General features: G+C 56.1%; 2 protein-coding genes across 4 annotated transcripts in view; one reads left to right on the top strand and one right to left on the bottom strand.

Moving 5' to 3' along the window:
- Positions 1-10,582, bottom strand: part of PLCD3 (phospholipase C, delta 3) — a 21,765-nt gene extending 11,183 nt beyond the window's left edge. For both annotated transcript variants that reach the window (XM_011985959.1, XM_011985960.1), the window contains exon 1: positions 10,315-10,582. In XM_011985959.1, coding sequence (XP_011841349.1) covers positions 10,315-10,465 — 151 coding nt within the window. In that variant the 5' untranslated portion in view covers positions 10,466-10,582. The remainder of the gene's footprint in view (positions 1-10,314) is intronic.
- A 2,470-nt stretch (positions 10,583-13,052) lies between these two features.
- ACBD4 (acyl-CoA binding domain containing 4) overlaps positions 13,053-16,157 on the top strand; it is a 37,387-nt gene continuing 34,282 nt past the window's right edge. Inside the window, exons 1-8 of one of the 2 annotated variants that reach the window (XM_011985962.1) lie at positions 13,053-13,364; positions 13,523-13,647; positions 13,911-14,031; positions 14,103-14,187; positions 14,435-14,555; positions 14,785-14,871; positions 15,176-15,246; positions 15,338-15,403. In XM_011985962.1, the coding sequence (XP_011841352.1) occupies positions 13,560-13,647; positions 13,911-14,031; positions 14,103-14,187; positions 14,435-14,555; positions 14,785-14,871; positions 15,176-15,246; positions 15,338-15,403 (639 nt within the window). In that variant the 5' untranslated portion in view covers positions 13,053-13,364; positions 13,523-13,559. Of the gene's footprint in view, positions 13,365-13,522; positions 13,648-13,910; positions 14,032-14,102; positions 14,188-14,434; positions 14,556-14,784; positions 14,872-15,175; positions 15,247-15,327; positions 15,404-16,157 lie in introns of both variants that reach the window. The other variant, XM_011985963.1, reaches the window with a different exon arrangement.

Here is a 16,157-nt window from a genome sequence, read left to right on the forward strand (position 1 = left end):
ATCTCGGCTCACTGCAACCTCCACCTCTGGGTTCAAGCAATTCTCCTGCCTCAGCCTCCCAAGTAGCTGGGACTACAGGCACGTACCACCATGCCCCAGCTAATTTTTGTAGTTTTAGTAGAGACAGGGTTTCACCATGTTGGCCAGGATGGTCTTGATCTCCTGACCTCATGATCTGCCCTCCTCGGCCTCCCAAAGTGTTGGGATTATAGGCATGAGCCACCGTACCTGGCCTCTAGAAAAAATTTTAAAGTTGGCTGGGCATGGTGGTTCATGCTTGTAATCCCAGCACTTTGGGAGGACAAGGTGGGCGGATCACTTGAGGACAGGAGTTCAAGCCCAGCATGGCCAACATAGTGAAACCTCATCTCTACTAAAAATACAAAAAAAATTAGCCGGGCATGGTGTCATGCACCTGTAATCCCAGCTACTCGAGAGGCTGAGGCATGAAAATCACTTGAATCCGGGAGGCGGAGGTTGCAGTGAGCTGAGATTACGCCACTGCACTCCAGCTTGGGCAACAGAGTGAGACTCTGTCTCTAAAATATAAATAAATAAAAGCACCTCCTGTATGCAGGCCCTGCTCATGTATTAACAGACAAGGAAACTGAGGCTCAGGGAAGCTTAAGTAAGTTGTCAGAATTCCATATTGGCAGAAGCCACTCTGGGCTCTGGAGGTCGGGCTCCAGCACCTCTGCCCTTGGGCCCTGCACTGCATGGCTCTTCTAGTGCTTCAAAATTCAGAAGTCTGGGGAGTAAGTCTCAACTCTGTCACTTCCCAGCTATTTAATACATAGCCCCGGTGGCACTAACCTGGCACTAAGCCTCATGTTCTCCATCCATAAAATGGAGACCACAATCATACCTGCTGCAAAATCCAAAATTCAGAGGTTTCTACAGCGTGACCGACACTGTACCCCAGAGAGTTTCGGCCTTCCTCTGGCTCTGGCCCCCTGGAACACGTGATGCCCAGCCCAGATGGTGCCACACCCTGCTCTACAATGCCTCAATGAGAGTCACAGCCAAAGATTTTTGAGCCATGGGACATTAGAGGAGGTGAGAACTGGGTAAACGGAGAGTCCATGGCCTTTGGAGGTGGGGCACAGCCCAGAGTGAATGAGGGCCCAGAGTTTCCAGAGAACCGGAATCTAGATCTGTGTGTGAAGCCTCCAGATATTCTAATGCTGGCAACGAAATCAAATTGAAAAAGACAAAAACCAATAACCCCTGTATGGGCCAAAAGAAGTATGACAGTGGGCCTCTCTTCCTCCCTTTATTTCAACAGACCCTTAATACTGGGTTTGGCTTTGCGACCCCAAGGCCCTTGCTTGCCCAGTTGCAAACTCTGACCTAAGGAATTGAGTCTATATCTCTGGACCATCTCCTTTCACCCTCTCTTGGACTCTTTTGTAGGATCCTTCTCCCTTCTCTTCCTCCTATCTGAGTCCTTGAAGGACCAGTTCAGATATCACCTCCTCCAGGAAGCTTTCCTTGATTTGTCCTCAAGTGGGCGTTCTCCCTCTCTGACCACTAACAGCACTTTTTGCTTTAATTAAAACACAAAACCCACCTATAAACTTCAATAAATCTGAGGCCAGAGTGAGGTCTTATCTCCTCACCACAGTGCTCATCCCAGAGCCAGGCTCCCAGCTAGTGTTGACTGAAGGGGCAGGCAGGTAGACAGGCAGATGGGGGGACTGAGGGAATTCTACCCCAGCTTTGCCCCATCTGTCCGGAGTTCAGGGCAAAGGCCTGGCAGGTCAGGGTTTCTCAACCTTAGCTGTGCATCGGAATTACCCGGGGGAGGCTGCAGACACCATGGCTCAGGGCATCTCACCCAGCTGGTGTGGGATGGGGCCTGGGCATCTGTATTTTTAAAAACCACTCGGACCATGACTGAAAATCAGGGTCTCAGGGGCAAGAGGAGAAATCCACCTCCTTAAGAGGCCATGACCCCTCTGGGGCCAGCCTGTGGCCCTAACGGCTCTAGAGGGTCCCTCAGGGTCTAGACTGTGGCCCTCTGAGTGAATGCCCACTTGGTGCCCCCTGGTCAGGAAGGGGAAAGTGGAACCCTCCTCTCCAGACAAAGAACTGGGCATACATGGCATGTGCCAGGCCGAGGGGCTCACCAGACCCCCCCCCACCCACCAGGTCTAGGTAGCCTCTAAATGGTCCCATCCTGAACAGTGACAGGGTGAGGGCAGAACGGTTAGGGGGAGCCTGCAGTGCCACCACACTTAGGCACACCCTCCTACACCCCCTCCACCGTGGGAAAGGGGACTGCTCGTTGCCACGACAACCAGGCTCTGCAGCCGGGGCCACCTCCCCTACCTAGGCCAGCCCTCTGATGCCAAGCCCATGGGTGTGGGGGAGGTGAGTGACTAAGACCGGAAATGGGGGTGAGTCACCGGGGCCTGCTCTGTCCAGAGCCTTCTGCAAACAGGCCATCAACATAGGCAACCTGAACGCCTGACTGGGCCCCCACTGGGGCAGTCTCCCAATGGAGGGGGCCCCTACTCCTGGCCCCTTACCCTCAGCTCCCCAGGAACCTGTTGGGGTAAGGGGTGACATTCCAGGCTGCCCCACAAACTGGCACTGCCCCCCAACCACACACCCAATGGAAAAGCCAAACAGAAGGAGAGTGCAGTCCCAGGCAGGGCCAGGTGCTGAGTCCCTGAGTGGGTGCTTCTGTTTCCCCACTGTTCATGCTTCTGAACCCTGGAGCAGTGAGAGGACTAGGGTGTCCAGCAGGAAGGGCAGGACCAACAGGTAAGGAGGCAAGGTCAGAGGGAGGGCTCAGGGCCAGGGCAGTGATGCTACGAGGACCGTGGCTCTCCGTCCAGCCACCCAGTAAACATTTATAGGTCCTGCAAGGCCCAAACCCACAGATGTTGCCTTGACCTTGTTCCTACCTGCTCTGAGCAGGTGCACAAGCCGCCCACCTCCTACTGTTCCCGTGGGGTTTCTATCTATTGAACCATCTCTGCCTTGATCCTGCAGCTGCTGGGCCAGTGACTGAGTGGGTGGAGACAATCACAAAATAATAGCGGTGAAAATGAGGGTAAATGAGAGTCAAAAGGTGGAAACAACCCGAGTGCTCATCAACAGATGAGCCTGTAATCCCAGCACTTTGGGAGGCCAAGGCAGGCGGATCATTTGAGGTCAGGAGTTCAAGACTAGCCTGACCAACATGGTGAAACCCTGTCCCTATGAAAAATACAAAACATTAGCCGGGCATGGTGGCTCACACCTGTAATCCCAGCACTTAGGGAGGCCAAAGCAGGTGGATCCCTTGAGGTCAGGAGTTCGAGACCAGCCTGACCAACATGGTGAAACCCTGTCTCTACGAAAAATATAAAACATTAGCCGGGCATGGTGGCCCACACCTATAATCCCAGTACTTTGGGAGGCCGAGGCAGGAAGATCATTTGAGGTCAGGAGTTCGAGACCAGCCTGACCAACATGGTGAAACCCTGTCTCTACGAGAAACACAAAACATTAGCCGGGCATGGTGGCCCACACCTGTAATCTCAGCTACTAGGGAGGCTAAGGCAGGAGAATCACTTGAAACCGGAAGGCAGAGGTTACAGCGAGCTGAGATTGCGCCACTATACTCCAGCCTGGGCAACAGGGCGAGACTCTGTCTCAAAAAACAAAACAAAACAAAACAAACAAACAAAAAATGAATGCATAAGCAAAATATGGCTTATCAATACAATGGAATAATATTCAGCCAAGTAAAGGAGTGAAATCTGATGCACGCTACAATATGGATGAACCTTGAACACATCATGCTAAGTGAAAGAAGCCAGACCCCAAACGACAAATACTATGTGATTCCACCCATGTGACGTACCCAGAGCAGACAAGTTCATAGAGACAGAAAGTAGCTGCGAGGGTACCAGGGGCTGGAATGGGGAGGTAATGGAGAGCTACTGCTTGATGGTTAGTTTCTGTTTGGATGATGAAAAAGTTTTGGAAATAGGCAACAGTAATGGTTGCACAACAGTGTGAATGTAATTAATGCCAGTGAATTAACCACTTCAAAATGGTTGCAATGGCCAATTTCATTATATATATTTTGCCATAATTTTTTTTTGAGATGGAGTCTCGCTCTGTCGCCCAGGCTGGAGTGCAGGGGCGCAAACTCAGCTCACTGCAAGCTCCGCCTCCTGGGTTCACGCTATTCTCCTGCCTCAGCCTCCCGAGTAGCTGGGACTACAGGTGCCCGCCACCACGCCCAGCTAATTTTTTTTGTATTTTTTAGTAGAGACGGGGTTTCATCGTGTTAGCCAGGGTGGTCTCGATCTCCTGACCTCATGATCCACCCGCCTTGGCCTCCCAAAGTGCTGGGATTACAGGTGTGAGCCACTGTGCCCGGCCAATTTTTTTTTTTTTTTTTTCTTTTTTTGAGACAGAGTCTCGTTCTGTTGCCCAGGCTGGAGTGCAGTGGCATGATCTCAGCTCACTGCAACCCCCACTTCCTGGGTTCAAGTGATTTCCAGGTAATTGTTGCATTTTTAGTAGAGACAGGGTTTTACCATGTTGGCCAGGCTGGCCTCGAACTCCTGACCTCAAATGATCCACTCGCCTTGGCCTCCCAAAGTGCTAGGATTACAGGCGTGAGCCACAGCACCCAGCCTACTTTACCATAATTTTTAAAGTATAATGATATAATATGCTGGAAACCATTGTATACATTTTTTTTTTTTTTTTTCTGAGACAGGGTCTTGCTCTGTAGCCAGACTGGGGTGCAGTGGTACAATAATGGCCCACTGCAGAGCCTTAAACTCTTGGGCTCAAACAATCCACCTGCCTCAGCCTCCCGAGGAGCTGGGACTACAGACTTGCACCACCAGGCCTGAATAATTTTTAAATGTTTTTGTAGAGTTGGGGTCTCACTGTGATGCCCAGGCTGGTCTCAAACTCCTGGCCTCAAGTGATTCAACAGCCTCTGCCTCCCAAGGTGCTCCCCACTGTGTACTTTCAATGGATAAATTATAAGGTATGTGAATTAATATCTCAAAAATGCTGTTAAAGAGGCAGACAGCCAGGTCGGCATCCGGTGGAGCTGAAATGTGGTAGAAGTTGGGGGAGTCTGACCCCAAAGGGCTGCGAGTGGCCACAACAGGCACAAGCACATGGAGCCTGGTTTAGGCCCGGCCCATAGTAGGTGCTTAGTAAATGATCACAAAGAAGGAAACTAAGACAGGGCTCTGGGGAAGTGAGTCAGTGCCCCAGGTGGAAAGAGGCACCCACACGTTCTGATCCATCTGTCCCCTTAGTCCCATGGCCTCCAGCTGGTACCTTCCCCCCGACCAGGACAGTGGCACCTCCCGCCCAATGCAGTGTTGTCAGCTGGGGCTCAGACACCTTCCCAAGCTGCCTGCTTATCTCAGCCTCCAGAGAGGGGTCAGGCATGGTGAGGAAAGGGCAGGCCCAGTTTCTCAACTTCCACAGGCAGCCCGGTGGTTTGGGGTGTGGATCGTCTGGGGCCTGAGCAGTTCTGTGAAGGTAGCCAAGACCAGGGACCAGAAACTACCTCATGTCAGAGGCGGAAGGGGCCCCAAATCCCACCCTTTTCACAGGTGCACCACTGAGCTCAGAGAGGACAAGCCCTGTGTGCTAAAGACAGTGCAGGCTGCCCCAGGCAGGGATGGATACAGAGGCTGTGCGGTGGAGACAGGCGCCAGGGCAGCTGGCGGAGAGGGTGGGAGTTCTGTCCAGGCATGTCCCGGAGGGGTGGCATGCAGGGCGGGGTGTGTGCGGGGTGTATACATAGACAGGGTGTGTGTGTGTGTGAGGGGGAGAGAGAGAGAGAGTGAGTGTGTGTGTATGAGCGTGAGTGAATGTGAGTGTGTGTGTGCATGTGAGTGTGATTGTGTGTGTGTACAGAGTTCATGGGTGGAGAGGGTGGACAGTGGGCCAGCCTGGGGGAAGTAGGCGGCTCGCACTTGGGAGGTGCACACAGGACTCCGCAGGAATGCGAGTCATGCAGGGAACTGCTACAGCCAGCAGCCATGGCCAAGGCCAAGCAGGGAGTAGAGAAAGAGCGTTTCCAGGTGGCCGGGGCCGTGAGGCCCTGGGAGAGGACACAAAATGGTGAGGGGTCCCAAAGACCCTCCCACCCTAATCCTTTAGCCAGCAGGCAGCCTCCGAACCTCAAACACCAATCATGTCCCCCATGACCCAGCTGGCTGCCACACCCAGGACTGGGGCCTGGTGGGGGCTCAGTGCCAGAGTCCATAACATTCCTTGGAGAACCAACAAAGTCAGGAAAGGCAGGCGGTGCCTCCCTTGGCCCTGGGCCGGACACAGCAAGGGGGGGTGGCAGCACCCTTTTCTGTGGGGCCAGAACAGGCATGAAGCCTGGTTGGGTGCAGAAGTCAGGGTGGGGGACAGGGAAAGATGTGAGGGAGACCACAGGGCCTGGCAGAGCCAGCCCCCTAGTCCCACCTGGCATGCCCCTGCTTAGCCTGGAGGGCCACCCAGCTTACCCACCACCCAGGCCAGGCACCTGCCAGGGCTGGGGGTTGTTCTGAAGACCCTCACCTGTCAAGCCCACCCACAGCAGTCCCACTCACCCTGCGGGAGACATCCCAGGCAGGCCATGGGCCGAGCCCTCTCGCTCAGGGGCACTTCGTAGTGTATGCAGGCCGGGCAGGGAAGGGGGCGGGATTCTGCCCACTCAGGCCTCTGCCCGTGGGGAGGATGAGGGGCAGGGGCGGAGCATCAGGGCAGAGGCACACACAGGGCTCTGGGGATACAGGGCTGCCAGAGAAAATCCAGAACACACGTTAAATGTGAAATTCAGATAAAAAATAATTTTTTAGTGTAAATACATTCCAAATTTCACGTTTAGTGGAATTCCAAACTTAACTGGGTGTTCTGTATTTTATTTGGCAGCCCTGTGAGGACACTCGTGGGGGCTGGCAGGTGCCCCGTGGGAGAGGAGCGGCCAGCAGGCCCCCTGCAGGTATCAGCTTCTCTATCAGTCACTGTGTGACAAGCACAGACTCTGGGCCACACTGCCTGGGTTCAAATTTTCTCTCAGCTACTTCCTGGCTCTGAACCCTAGGCAAGTTACCAAACCTCTCTGAGTCTCAGTTTCCTCATCTGTAAGAGAAGACTACCGGTACTACCTACCTCATGTTATTGTGAGCATTAAATGAGATAATATGCGAAAAGCACCTGGGACAGTGACAAAATTGTTCATTAGTATTCACCAGGCTAGCCAAGAATGGTGGCTCACACCTGTAATCCCAGCACTTTTGGGAATCCAAGGCAGGAGGATCCTTTGAGCCCAGGAGTTCAAGACCAGCCTGGACAACATAGTGAGACCCCAACTCTACAAAAAATAAAAACAAAATTAGCTGGATGTGGTGGTATCCAGTCTCCCAGTCTCTCGAGTCCCAGCTACTCAGGAGACTGAGGTGGGAGGATCACTTGAGCTCAGGAACTTGAGGTTGCGGTGAGCCATGATCGTGATCATGCCACTGCAGTCCAGCCTGGGTGACAGAATGAGACGCTGTCTCATAAACAACAACAGCAACAACAAAAAGTATTCACTGGGAGCCATCATGGAAAAGTAGGCTCTGGCAGTAGGCAGGCATGTGGCCTTGGGCAGTGATTTCACCCCTCTGCCTTGAGCTTCCCATCTGTAATGTGACATGAGGACAGCACCTCCCGCACAGGCATGCCTGAGGATTAAGCAGGATCAGGTCTGATGCAAGCTCAGCACAGTGCCTCGCGCATGGCAGGTGATCACTGGGCTCTAGCGCTCCTCTCTCTTCAATGATTCCCTGCAAATCAGCAGCCCAGCCCAAGAGCGGGAGACTGGAGTGGGGACAAAGGACTCCCACTCACTGTGGGGGTGTTTTCTTCCTCCTTCCCTGCTCATCTGGGTCTCCCTAGTGTGGCCCTAAAGGTTTTTCCTTCCTCAGGCCCCTCTGAGCCACTCCCTGCCCTAGTCCCTTGACCTGATTTGACATAAAATCTATTCTCTGTTAGGCTAAGGGGTGTGGTGATGGCAGGGGCAGAGCAAGGCAGGGGAGGCTACCTGGGTGACAGGCCTAGGTCTTGGTCCCTGATGGCCCAAGGGGCTGGGCCCCAAGACTGGGTTTCCTTCTCCACCCTGTCCCTGGGCTCCCTATGGCCTGGGGAAGGGGCATTCCCAACAGACTCGGACTCAACATTCCTCTCTCTGCAGTCACTCAGCAGGACAGGGCAGTGGTGAGGAATGAGGGTGGCTGAGATGACATTCTGATACCTACGTAGTTCCCGAGAGTGTCACCTTGATGAGGTGCCCAGAGCTCCCGTGCAGCCTTACTCAGCGGACGGGTACCGAGGCCCGGGTTCAGCTGTAATTATTTGTCTGAATGTGACTCTGCCCACTAAACTGTGCACTTCCTGAGGGCAAAGCTCTGTGCTACTCATCTCTGTAGCCCCAGGCCCTGGCACAGCACCCTGGCCCACTAATGCCGCTCAAAAAACGTGTGGGATGAAGAGGCCAACGGGCACGGGGCCACCCCTCAGCCCTTCTGTGGCACCCATGACCCTGCTGGGGCTGACTCCCAGGGCTGCCCTCAGCTATCCCCAAACCACACCATTTCTTAGCCCAGAGAATGACACCTGTCGATCACAGAGTCCAGCCCAGTCTATCTCCTGGGAGTTCTGGAGTCCATCCTGGGTATCCCCCAAGTCTGGTCCCCACCCCTTGCCCAACTAACTCCTCAGCCTCCCTCCTTGGGTCTCCCTGTTTCTCCCCTGCCTTCGTCCAACCTGCCCCCCACTCTCCACACTCACTCCTGCCTGAGCCCTTTCTGGGGCTCCTGATGCCCTCCAGATAAAGTCCATGACTCTCCAGGGAGGGCCTGGAGGAGCTCCTCCCAACCCCAGCCTCTCCCCTTTGCCACTCCGGTCTTCCTCAGCTGGGGCCAGCCAGGGCCCTCGCTGGCTCCCCAACCCCTCATGCACTGTCCCCTGTTCCCCCATCCCCAGGGTCCTATTCTTTGTTTCACTGTCTGATCTCCCTGCTGGAACCTCAGCTCTCTCATGCAGGAGCCCCAGGGTGGAGCATACCATAGGCACTCCACAAGTGCTTGTACCATAGTACCATACCATGGGCACTGCATAAGTGCTTGTTCAATGCATGCGCAGTTGAATGGATTGCAGGGTAGAGACGGTGTCCTGTGTCTCAGTAAACAGAGTGCCAGGCACAGCACCCAGACATAGTCAGCACTCAGGTGGAATGAGTGAAGGTAACAAGAACGAAAAACTGGCAATCAGGACCCCTGAATTCTGCCCCAAGTTTCACACAGGGTCCCTGGCAGCCTTGTCCTTCTGCTCCAGAGCTCCACACCTAGCTTCTCCATCACTGACTACTCTACCAATGGCAGGTCCAACACAGCACTTCAGTGGTGCGGTCCTTTCCACGTCAGACAACACTCTGGCATGCACCCTCTCATTCAAGCCCTCCACCACCCTGCGGGTCCCACTTTTCCCAGACTCTGAGAGAGTACCAGGGCCCATGTGGTGGGGCACCACCAGCGTGCCAGTCACACTTTGCCCTTTGTTGGCTGTGTGGTCACAGGCAAATTCCTTGCTGTCTCTGAGTCAGTTTCCTCACCTGTGAAATGAGGATTCACCTCCCACCTAGGAAGTTGAGGAAGATTGCAAGACACCACCTGTGTGTAACCCACCGAGTGCCAGCTGCCTCTGATGTTCCAGTGAGCCACAGTTACATTCCTTCTCCACGACTGACTTCCCCAAATCTGACATGAGAGCCTTGGCTTTCGGGCTTTCTCACTGGTTAGACCAGTCCTGCCAGGGCAGTGTGGCTGTGGCTGCCCCTGTGGGGCGGCGGGTTGGAGGGCTGCTGCGGAGGCCAGCCTCTTCTGCGGAGGCCAATCACAAACTCGCATCCTTCCTAAGGGCTGCCAAGACCCCGAGACACCCTGGCAGACCCTAGATACTGCTGGGGAGCCGGGCGAGGGACACCCCAAGACTCCCTCTCCCGCTCCACTCTCCCTGGGGACCCCACCAGCGTCCCGTGCCCGAATTCGCGCTCCAGACGCCCCGCGGGCGCCCCCTGGTGGGAAGCAAAGAGCATCCTAGGCGCCCGGCTCGCCCCGGGACTCTCGCGGATGATCCCAGGTGCGACCCCGGGCAGGACGGCGCTGGCCCTCCGCCCCTAGCCATAGCCTCCCAGCCCCGTACAGCCTGGGGAGTCCACGAACTGCTCCCTGGAGCGCCCCAGACTGGGCCCCTGGGAACGGTCCGTGCCCACCCCACCGCCCCCTGCCCGTCACTGACCCATCTTCTTCAGCGCCCGCAGCCCGGGCCTCTTGGTGCCGCCATCGGAGGGAGTCGGCGGGGACGGGAGCGCGACCGGCGCCGCGACTTGGGCGGCTACCGGGGGCTCCTCGGGCGGGCGGCGGCAGCGCCTCCAGCGGCCGCACAGCATGGCTTGGCAGGGGGCCGGGGCCGGGCCCGGGGTCTGCACACGGGGACAGGGCAGCGGGGCGCCGCTCCGGCCCGGCCCCAGCTCTGAGCGCCGCGGCGAGCGAAGAAACTTAGCAGCGCTGGAGAGAGTCGGAGGAGGCAGCAGGAGGTGGGGCGGGATGGGAAGGGGGCGGGTCCAGGGCAGCGCGGGGGCGGGGCCAGGCGGTGGCCTGGACCCTCGGAGCCTCAGCGCTCACCCCAGCTCGTGAGTCCGCCTCCCCTCAGTCCCGGCGAGCCTCTGATCTTGGCCGTGACAGTGACCAGAGCCCCCATACTGCGGGGCTGGGGTTGGGAGCCGGCACCGGGGACGAGGGCCGTCCTCTGGCACAGACACCCTCTCCTTCCCGGGGACCCTGACTCGAGGCGGACGCGGGACCCCCTCCTCCTTCCCTTCCGCGTCCGCGTCGTGCCGCAGGCCTCAGCAGGGAACCAGACCTGGGACGGGACGCAGGGCCGGGAGCGAAGGCAGAACCCCAGGAGCTGAGCCGCGCGAGGCAGCGCGAACCCGAAGGGATGGGCATGGGGGTGGGGGGGGTTGGCAGTGACGTCATAGGATTAACCTCCCTGTGCCAGGCCAGGTGCTGCCCCCTCGGAGAGCCACAGTCTCGGAGCTGACGGACCTGGGAAGCGTGAGGCGGAGCCAAGCCTGGGGTCCCCAGCAACCGGTTCTGGGTTCGAGGCTTAGACAGGCCGGCACCCCAGCCCGGCATCTGCGATGTAGTTGTCCGCGATGTCAACCCGTGGGTGGGCATCCGCGTGCGGGTTCTGGTGGCCGAGTCGGGTGTGCACTTATTAATTATATGCAAGCACCAGAGTGCGTGCGCGAGGTGGGGGACGTCCAGGTGGCAGCGTTTCTGCAGCCGGTGGCCTGGGTCCGGCAGAGAGATGGGCGCACACCGCCACTCAGCGGCGGCCAGCGGCGTGGCACCCTACAGAGAGGCTAGTGCTCAGGGCCTGGATTTGCCACCTGCTTGCCCTGCTCTACCCCATCCTCAGATCCCCCACGCCCAGAGATTCCGCACTCTGGCTTGGGTCCCTGCGCCACTCTGGGGTCCTGAATTTTCTTCCTAATTATCGTCTTCGCCTTTGTACTTTTGATCCTACCATTCCTTCCTCCAGGAACAACCCTTCCTTATTCTCCTGGTTTACTCTTTTGTTGTTGTTGTTGTTGGATAAGCTAAGTCTACATTTCTTTTAATTGTTATGGATACTTAATAGTTGCAGAGAATTATGAAGATGCATGTGATGTTTTGGTACAGGTATAAAATGTGTAATGATCAAATCAAGGTAATTGAGGTACCCATCAAGCATGTATCATTCCTTTGTATTAGGAACATTCCAATTCCACTTCTAGTTATTTTTATTTGTATTTTATTTATTTGTTTATTTATTAGAGACAAGTTCTCACTACTTGGTTGCCCAGGGTGGAGTGCAGTGGCATTATCAGAGCTCACTGCAGCCTCAAAGCAATTCTCTTGCCTTGGCCTCCCAAAGTGTTGGGACTACAGGCCTGAGCCACCACGTCCCATCCAGTTATTTTGAAATATACAATAAATTGGCCGGATGCGTGGCTCACGCCTGTAATCCCAGCACTTTGGGAGGCAGAGGTGGGACGATCACTTGAGGCCAAGTATTGAAGAGCAGCCTGGGCAACATAATGAGACCTCTGCCTCTACAAAAATTGTTTATAAAATAATTAATTTAAAAAGATACAATACATTATTGGTAACTATAATCGTTGTATTGTGCTACCGAATACCGAATACTGGATCTCATTCATTCTAACTGTATTTTTGTACCCATTTCCCCCCTCCCCAGTACCCTTCCCAGCCTCTGGTAACTGTCATTCTGCGATCTACATTTTGCTTTTTTTTTTTTTTTTTTGAGATGGAGTCTCACTCTGTCGCCCAGACTGGAGTGCAGTGGGGCAATCTTGGCTCACTGCAATCTCCACCTCCCGGGTTCAAGCGATTCTCCTGCCTCAGCCTCCCCAGTAACTGGGATTACAGGCGCGCACCACCACGCCCGGCTAATTTGTGTATTTTTAGTAGAGACGGGGTTTCACCATGTTAACCAGGCTGGTCTCGAACTCCTGACCACAGATGATCCGTCCGCCTTGGCCTCTCAAAGTTCTGGGATTACAGGCATGAGCCACGGTGCCCGATCATCTTCCAAAACTCAGCTGTGATGTCCCTCCTCCAGAACGCCTGACGACAGGACATGACTTTTTTAAATCCCCAATGCCTAAACGTCTAAAGAGCTGAGTGGGTTGCCTAGGATCGGCCAGGCCTGGATATCCGCGAACAGATGCGGATTTCCACCAGGGGGCGCTAGGACGCCACGACCTTTCACTATGTGCACCAGGGGGCGCTGCCGCCCGCCTTGGCCATCCCGGACTGGGAAGTCCGACCCTAGGATTAAGCCCCGCCTAATTGGGAAAGGCTCTGAGAAACTATTTGCATTATCTTGAAAGGGCCGTGCTGAATGGTTGAGGTAGATAAGCCGACTGTGAAACAAGCTCTCTCATTGGCTTAAATTTCCCCCCTCGCTCTGCGTCGCCATCCCGGCCCTGCTGGACCCCGGGGACAGTAGGAAGCCGCGGGGTGGTGGCGAGAGAGGACCCAGGTGTCCCGACAGTGAGCGCCGCGGGGCACAGGCTGGGCCAAGGTGCAGGCGGCCAGGGTGGGAGACTGTTCGCCCCGCCCTGACTCCTCCTCTCTTCTCTGCCAGTCCAGGGGTCGGAGATGTGCAGCTAAAGAAAGCGCATCTGGGGACGGACATATCTGGCACTGCAGCCCTCGCCACCTGCCTCTCCACCCACCGAGGCCCTGGCGACCCTGGCCCCACCACGCTACCTTGAGGTAGGAAAAGGAGGCTCCTCAACCACAACTTCTGACCTCCCAGGGTGTCTCCCTCGGGCCTCTGAAGAGCTTAGTTTGCCCCTCTGGGAAGTGGATCCTTGGCTTATGGTGCCGGGGGTACCCTGGAGGCCCCCTCACACGAAGGCTGCTTCTTACAGAGTCGCTCGAAAGTAGGGCCCCAGGGCTCGCAGCAGCATGGGCACCGAGAAAGAAAGCCCAGAGCCCGACTGCCAGAAACAGTTCCAGGCTGCAGTGAGCGTCATCCAGAACCTGCCTAAGAACGGTGAGGCTGCGGGGACTCGCATTTGGACTCGCATTCAGGACGCCTGGGGTCTGACTCTGAAGAAAGAATGGTCCTGATCATTGCAGTTTTTACAGACGCCCCTGCCTGAGCTGTCCTGGGGGTTCCCTCCACTTCCTGCCCCAGTCCAGATGCCCTGGGTGGGACCCATCTCCACCTCTGCCCTTTCCAAGCGGGGTTCTCCCGCCCCTCCGCCCCTTGGAGCTGGGAGTGATGTTCTGCCCTGGCTTCCGAACTCTGCCCAGGTTCTTACCGCCCCTCCTATGAAGAGATGCTGCGATTCTACAGTTACTACAAGCAGGCCACCATGGGGCCCTGCCTGGTCCCCCGGCCTGGATTCTGGGACCCCATTGGACGATATAAGTGGTGAGCTCCCGGCTGGCTGGGCAAACAAGCCTCAGCTGTCAAGCAGCCCTCTCACAGCCCTCTGCCCCCAGGGACGCCTGGAACAGTCTGGGCAAGATGAGCAGGGAGGAGGCCATGTCTGCCTACATCACTGAAATGAAACTGGTGGCACAGAAGGTAGGGGCTGCAGGTTCTCTGTCCCCAGGCTCCTGGACAGCTGGCCTGCCCCTTGCCCTTCCAGTTCTGACCCCCACTACATTTCCTAAACATGGACCCCCTCGTGGGAATCACCACCTTCATGTTACCCCAGCCCTGCCTATCTTTGGCCCCTGACTGGGCACAGGGTGGAGGTGTGTGACAGGGCAGGAGCAGGGCGGAAGGGACAGGAGGCCACTCTCTCCCCAACAGACCCCCTCCCCCACAGGTGATCGACACAGTGCCCCTGGGTGAGGTGGCAGAGGACATGTTTGGTTACTTCGAGCCCCTGTACCAGGTGATCCCTGACATGCCGAGGCCCCCAGAGACCTTCCTGAGAAGGGTCGCAGGTCAGACTCCCAGGCTGGGAGCTCCAAAAGTGCTGAGTGAACTCAGGCTAGGTCTAGCCTGAGGTGGGCTGGGGGTAGAGGGCTCCAGGTGACATCCCTATTAGAACCCCCACGCCCCTGAGAGGTGGATCTCAGGCAGCACCCATGGCTCATCCCGAATAGGGGCTTGATCACACTGGGAGGTGCCAACCTCTCCCCAGCCCCACCTCTGGGTGCTGTGTCTTGGCAGGTTGGAAAGAGCAGGTTGTGAATGGAGATGCTGGGGCTGTTTCAGAGCCTCCCTGCCTCCCCAAGGAACCGGCACCCCCAAGCCCAGGTTAGTGCTTAGGCAGGAGGGGTGGACCAAACCAGGCTGGGGGAGGGCTGGAAGGGAGAAGGCTGGATGCCACGCTGTGCCCTCCACAGACACTGAGCCTTCCTGTGCTCCCAAAGGCAGGGACTGGGGTCTAGGATTCCTGTCCCAGGGCCTTGCTTCTGGTGCCCATCTGTGCCTCAGGTGGTGATAGCTCCAGTGTCTTGTATCTCTAGTGTCTCCTGAACAGTTGCTTCTGTCCAGTGCACACCCCTGCTCTCCGCCCACAGCTTCCCTCTGGGCAGTAACTCTACCAATCCCTCCACAGAGTCCCATCCACCCAGAGACCTGGACTCCGAGGTTTTCTGTGATTCCCTGGAGCAGCTGGAGCCTGAGCTGGTGAGACCAGTCCCCATTCCCCTTTTTCCCACTCTACTGTGCTCCCACTCCCACCCTCAGCCCTCTGACTCATCTCAGCAGGGTTGGGCAGAGCAGCGGGCAGCATCTGGAGGAAAACGTGATCCCAGGAACAGCCCCGTGCCCCCTACAGAGAAAGGTGAGCTCCTGCCCAACCTTTCACCCATTTCTGCCTTTTCCTGTGGTCTTGGCATCCCAGGCCTTCTCTTGGCTGCCTTCCTAGGGCAGAGGTGAAAGTCCATTGCTGGGCACTGAGCGAGAAGCCTCTGTCCAGGAGGGGCTGCCAATCAGCCAGATACCTGCCTGGGTGGGCAAAGTCCCCGCCCTCCCTCCTGTCCCCAAAGGGCACCCAGGAGTCTGTACCCTCTGCAGGTGCTGAGTAAGGCCAGCGGGATGGGAGTCCTAGCCCAGCTCTCCCACCTACAGCTGCACAGCCTCGGGAAGTCATCTATACTCTCTGGAACCCCCGTTTGGAAATCTCAGAAGACAATGAGTTCTGCCCTCTTCCCTTCTAGAACTTCTGTTGTGTGTTAGGTCCTGTATGGACATTTTCAAAAGTATCTCCTTTATTCCTCTGAGCAAGCAGCCCTGTGAAGGAGATGACATCTTCTCCTAATTTTTAGATGACAAAATGATGCCCAGAGAAGTTAATGACTTCGGCCGGGCTTGATGGCTCACGCCTGGAATCCCAGCACTTTGGGAGGCCAAGGCAGGCAGATCACCTGAGGTCAGGAGTTTGAGACAAGCCTGGCCAACATGGTGAAACCCTGTAGCTACTAAAAATACAAATATTAGCCAGGTGTGGTGGGCACCTATAGTCCCAGCTATTCGGGAGGCTGAGGCAGGAGAATTGCTTGAATCCAGGAGGCGGAGGTGGCAGTGAGCCGAGATCA

This window comes from Mandrillus leucophaeus, unplaced genomic scaffold (assembly GCF_000951045.1).
Source record: "Mandrillus leucophaeus isolate KB7577 unplaced genomic scaffold, Mleu.le_1.0 Scaffold290, whole genome shotgun sequence".
Lineage (NCBI taxonomy): Eukaryota > Metazoa > Chordata > Mammalia > Primates > Cercopithecidae > Mandrillus > Mandrillus leucophaeus.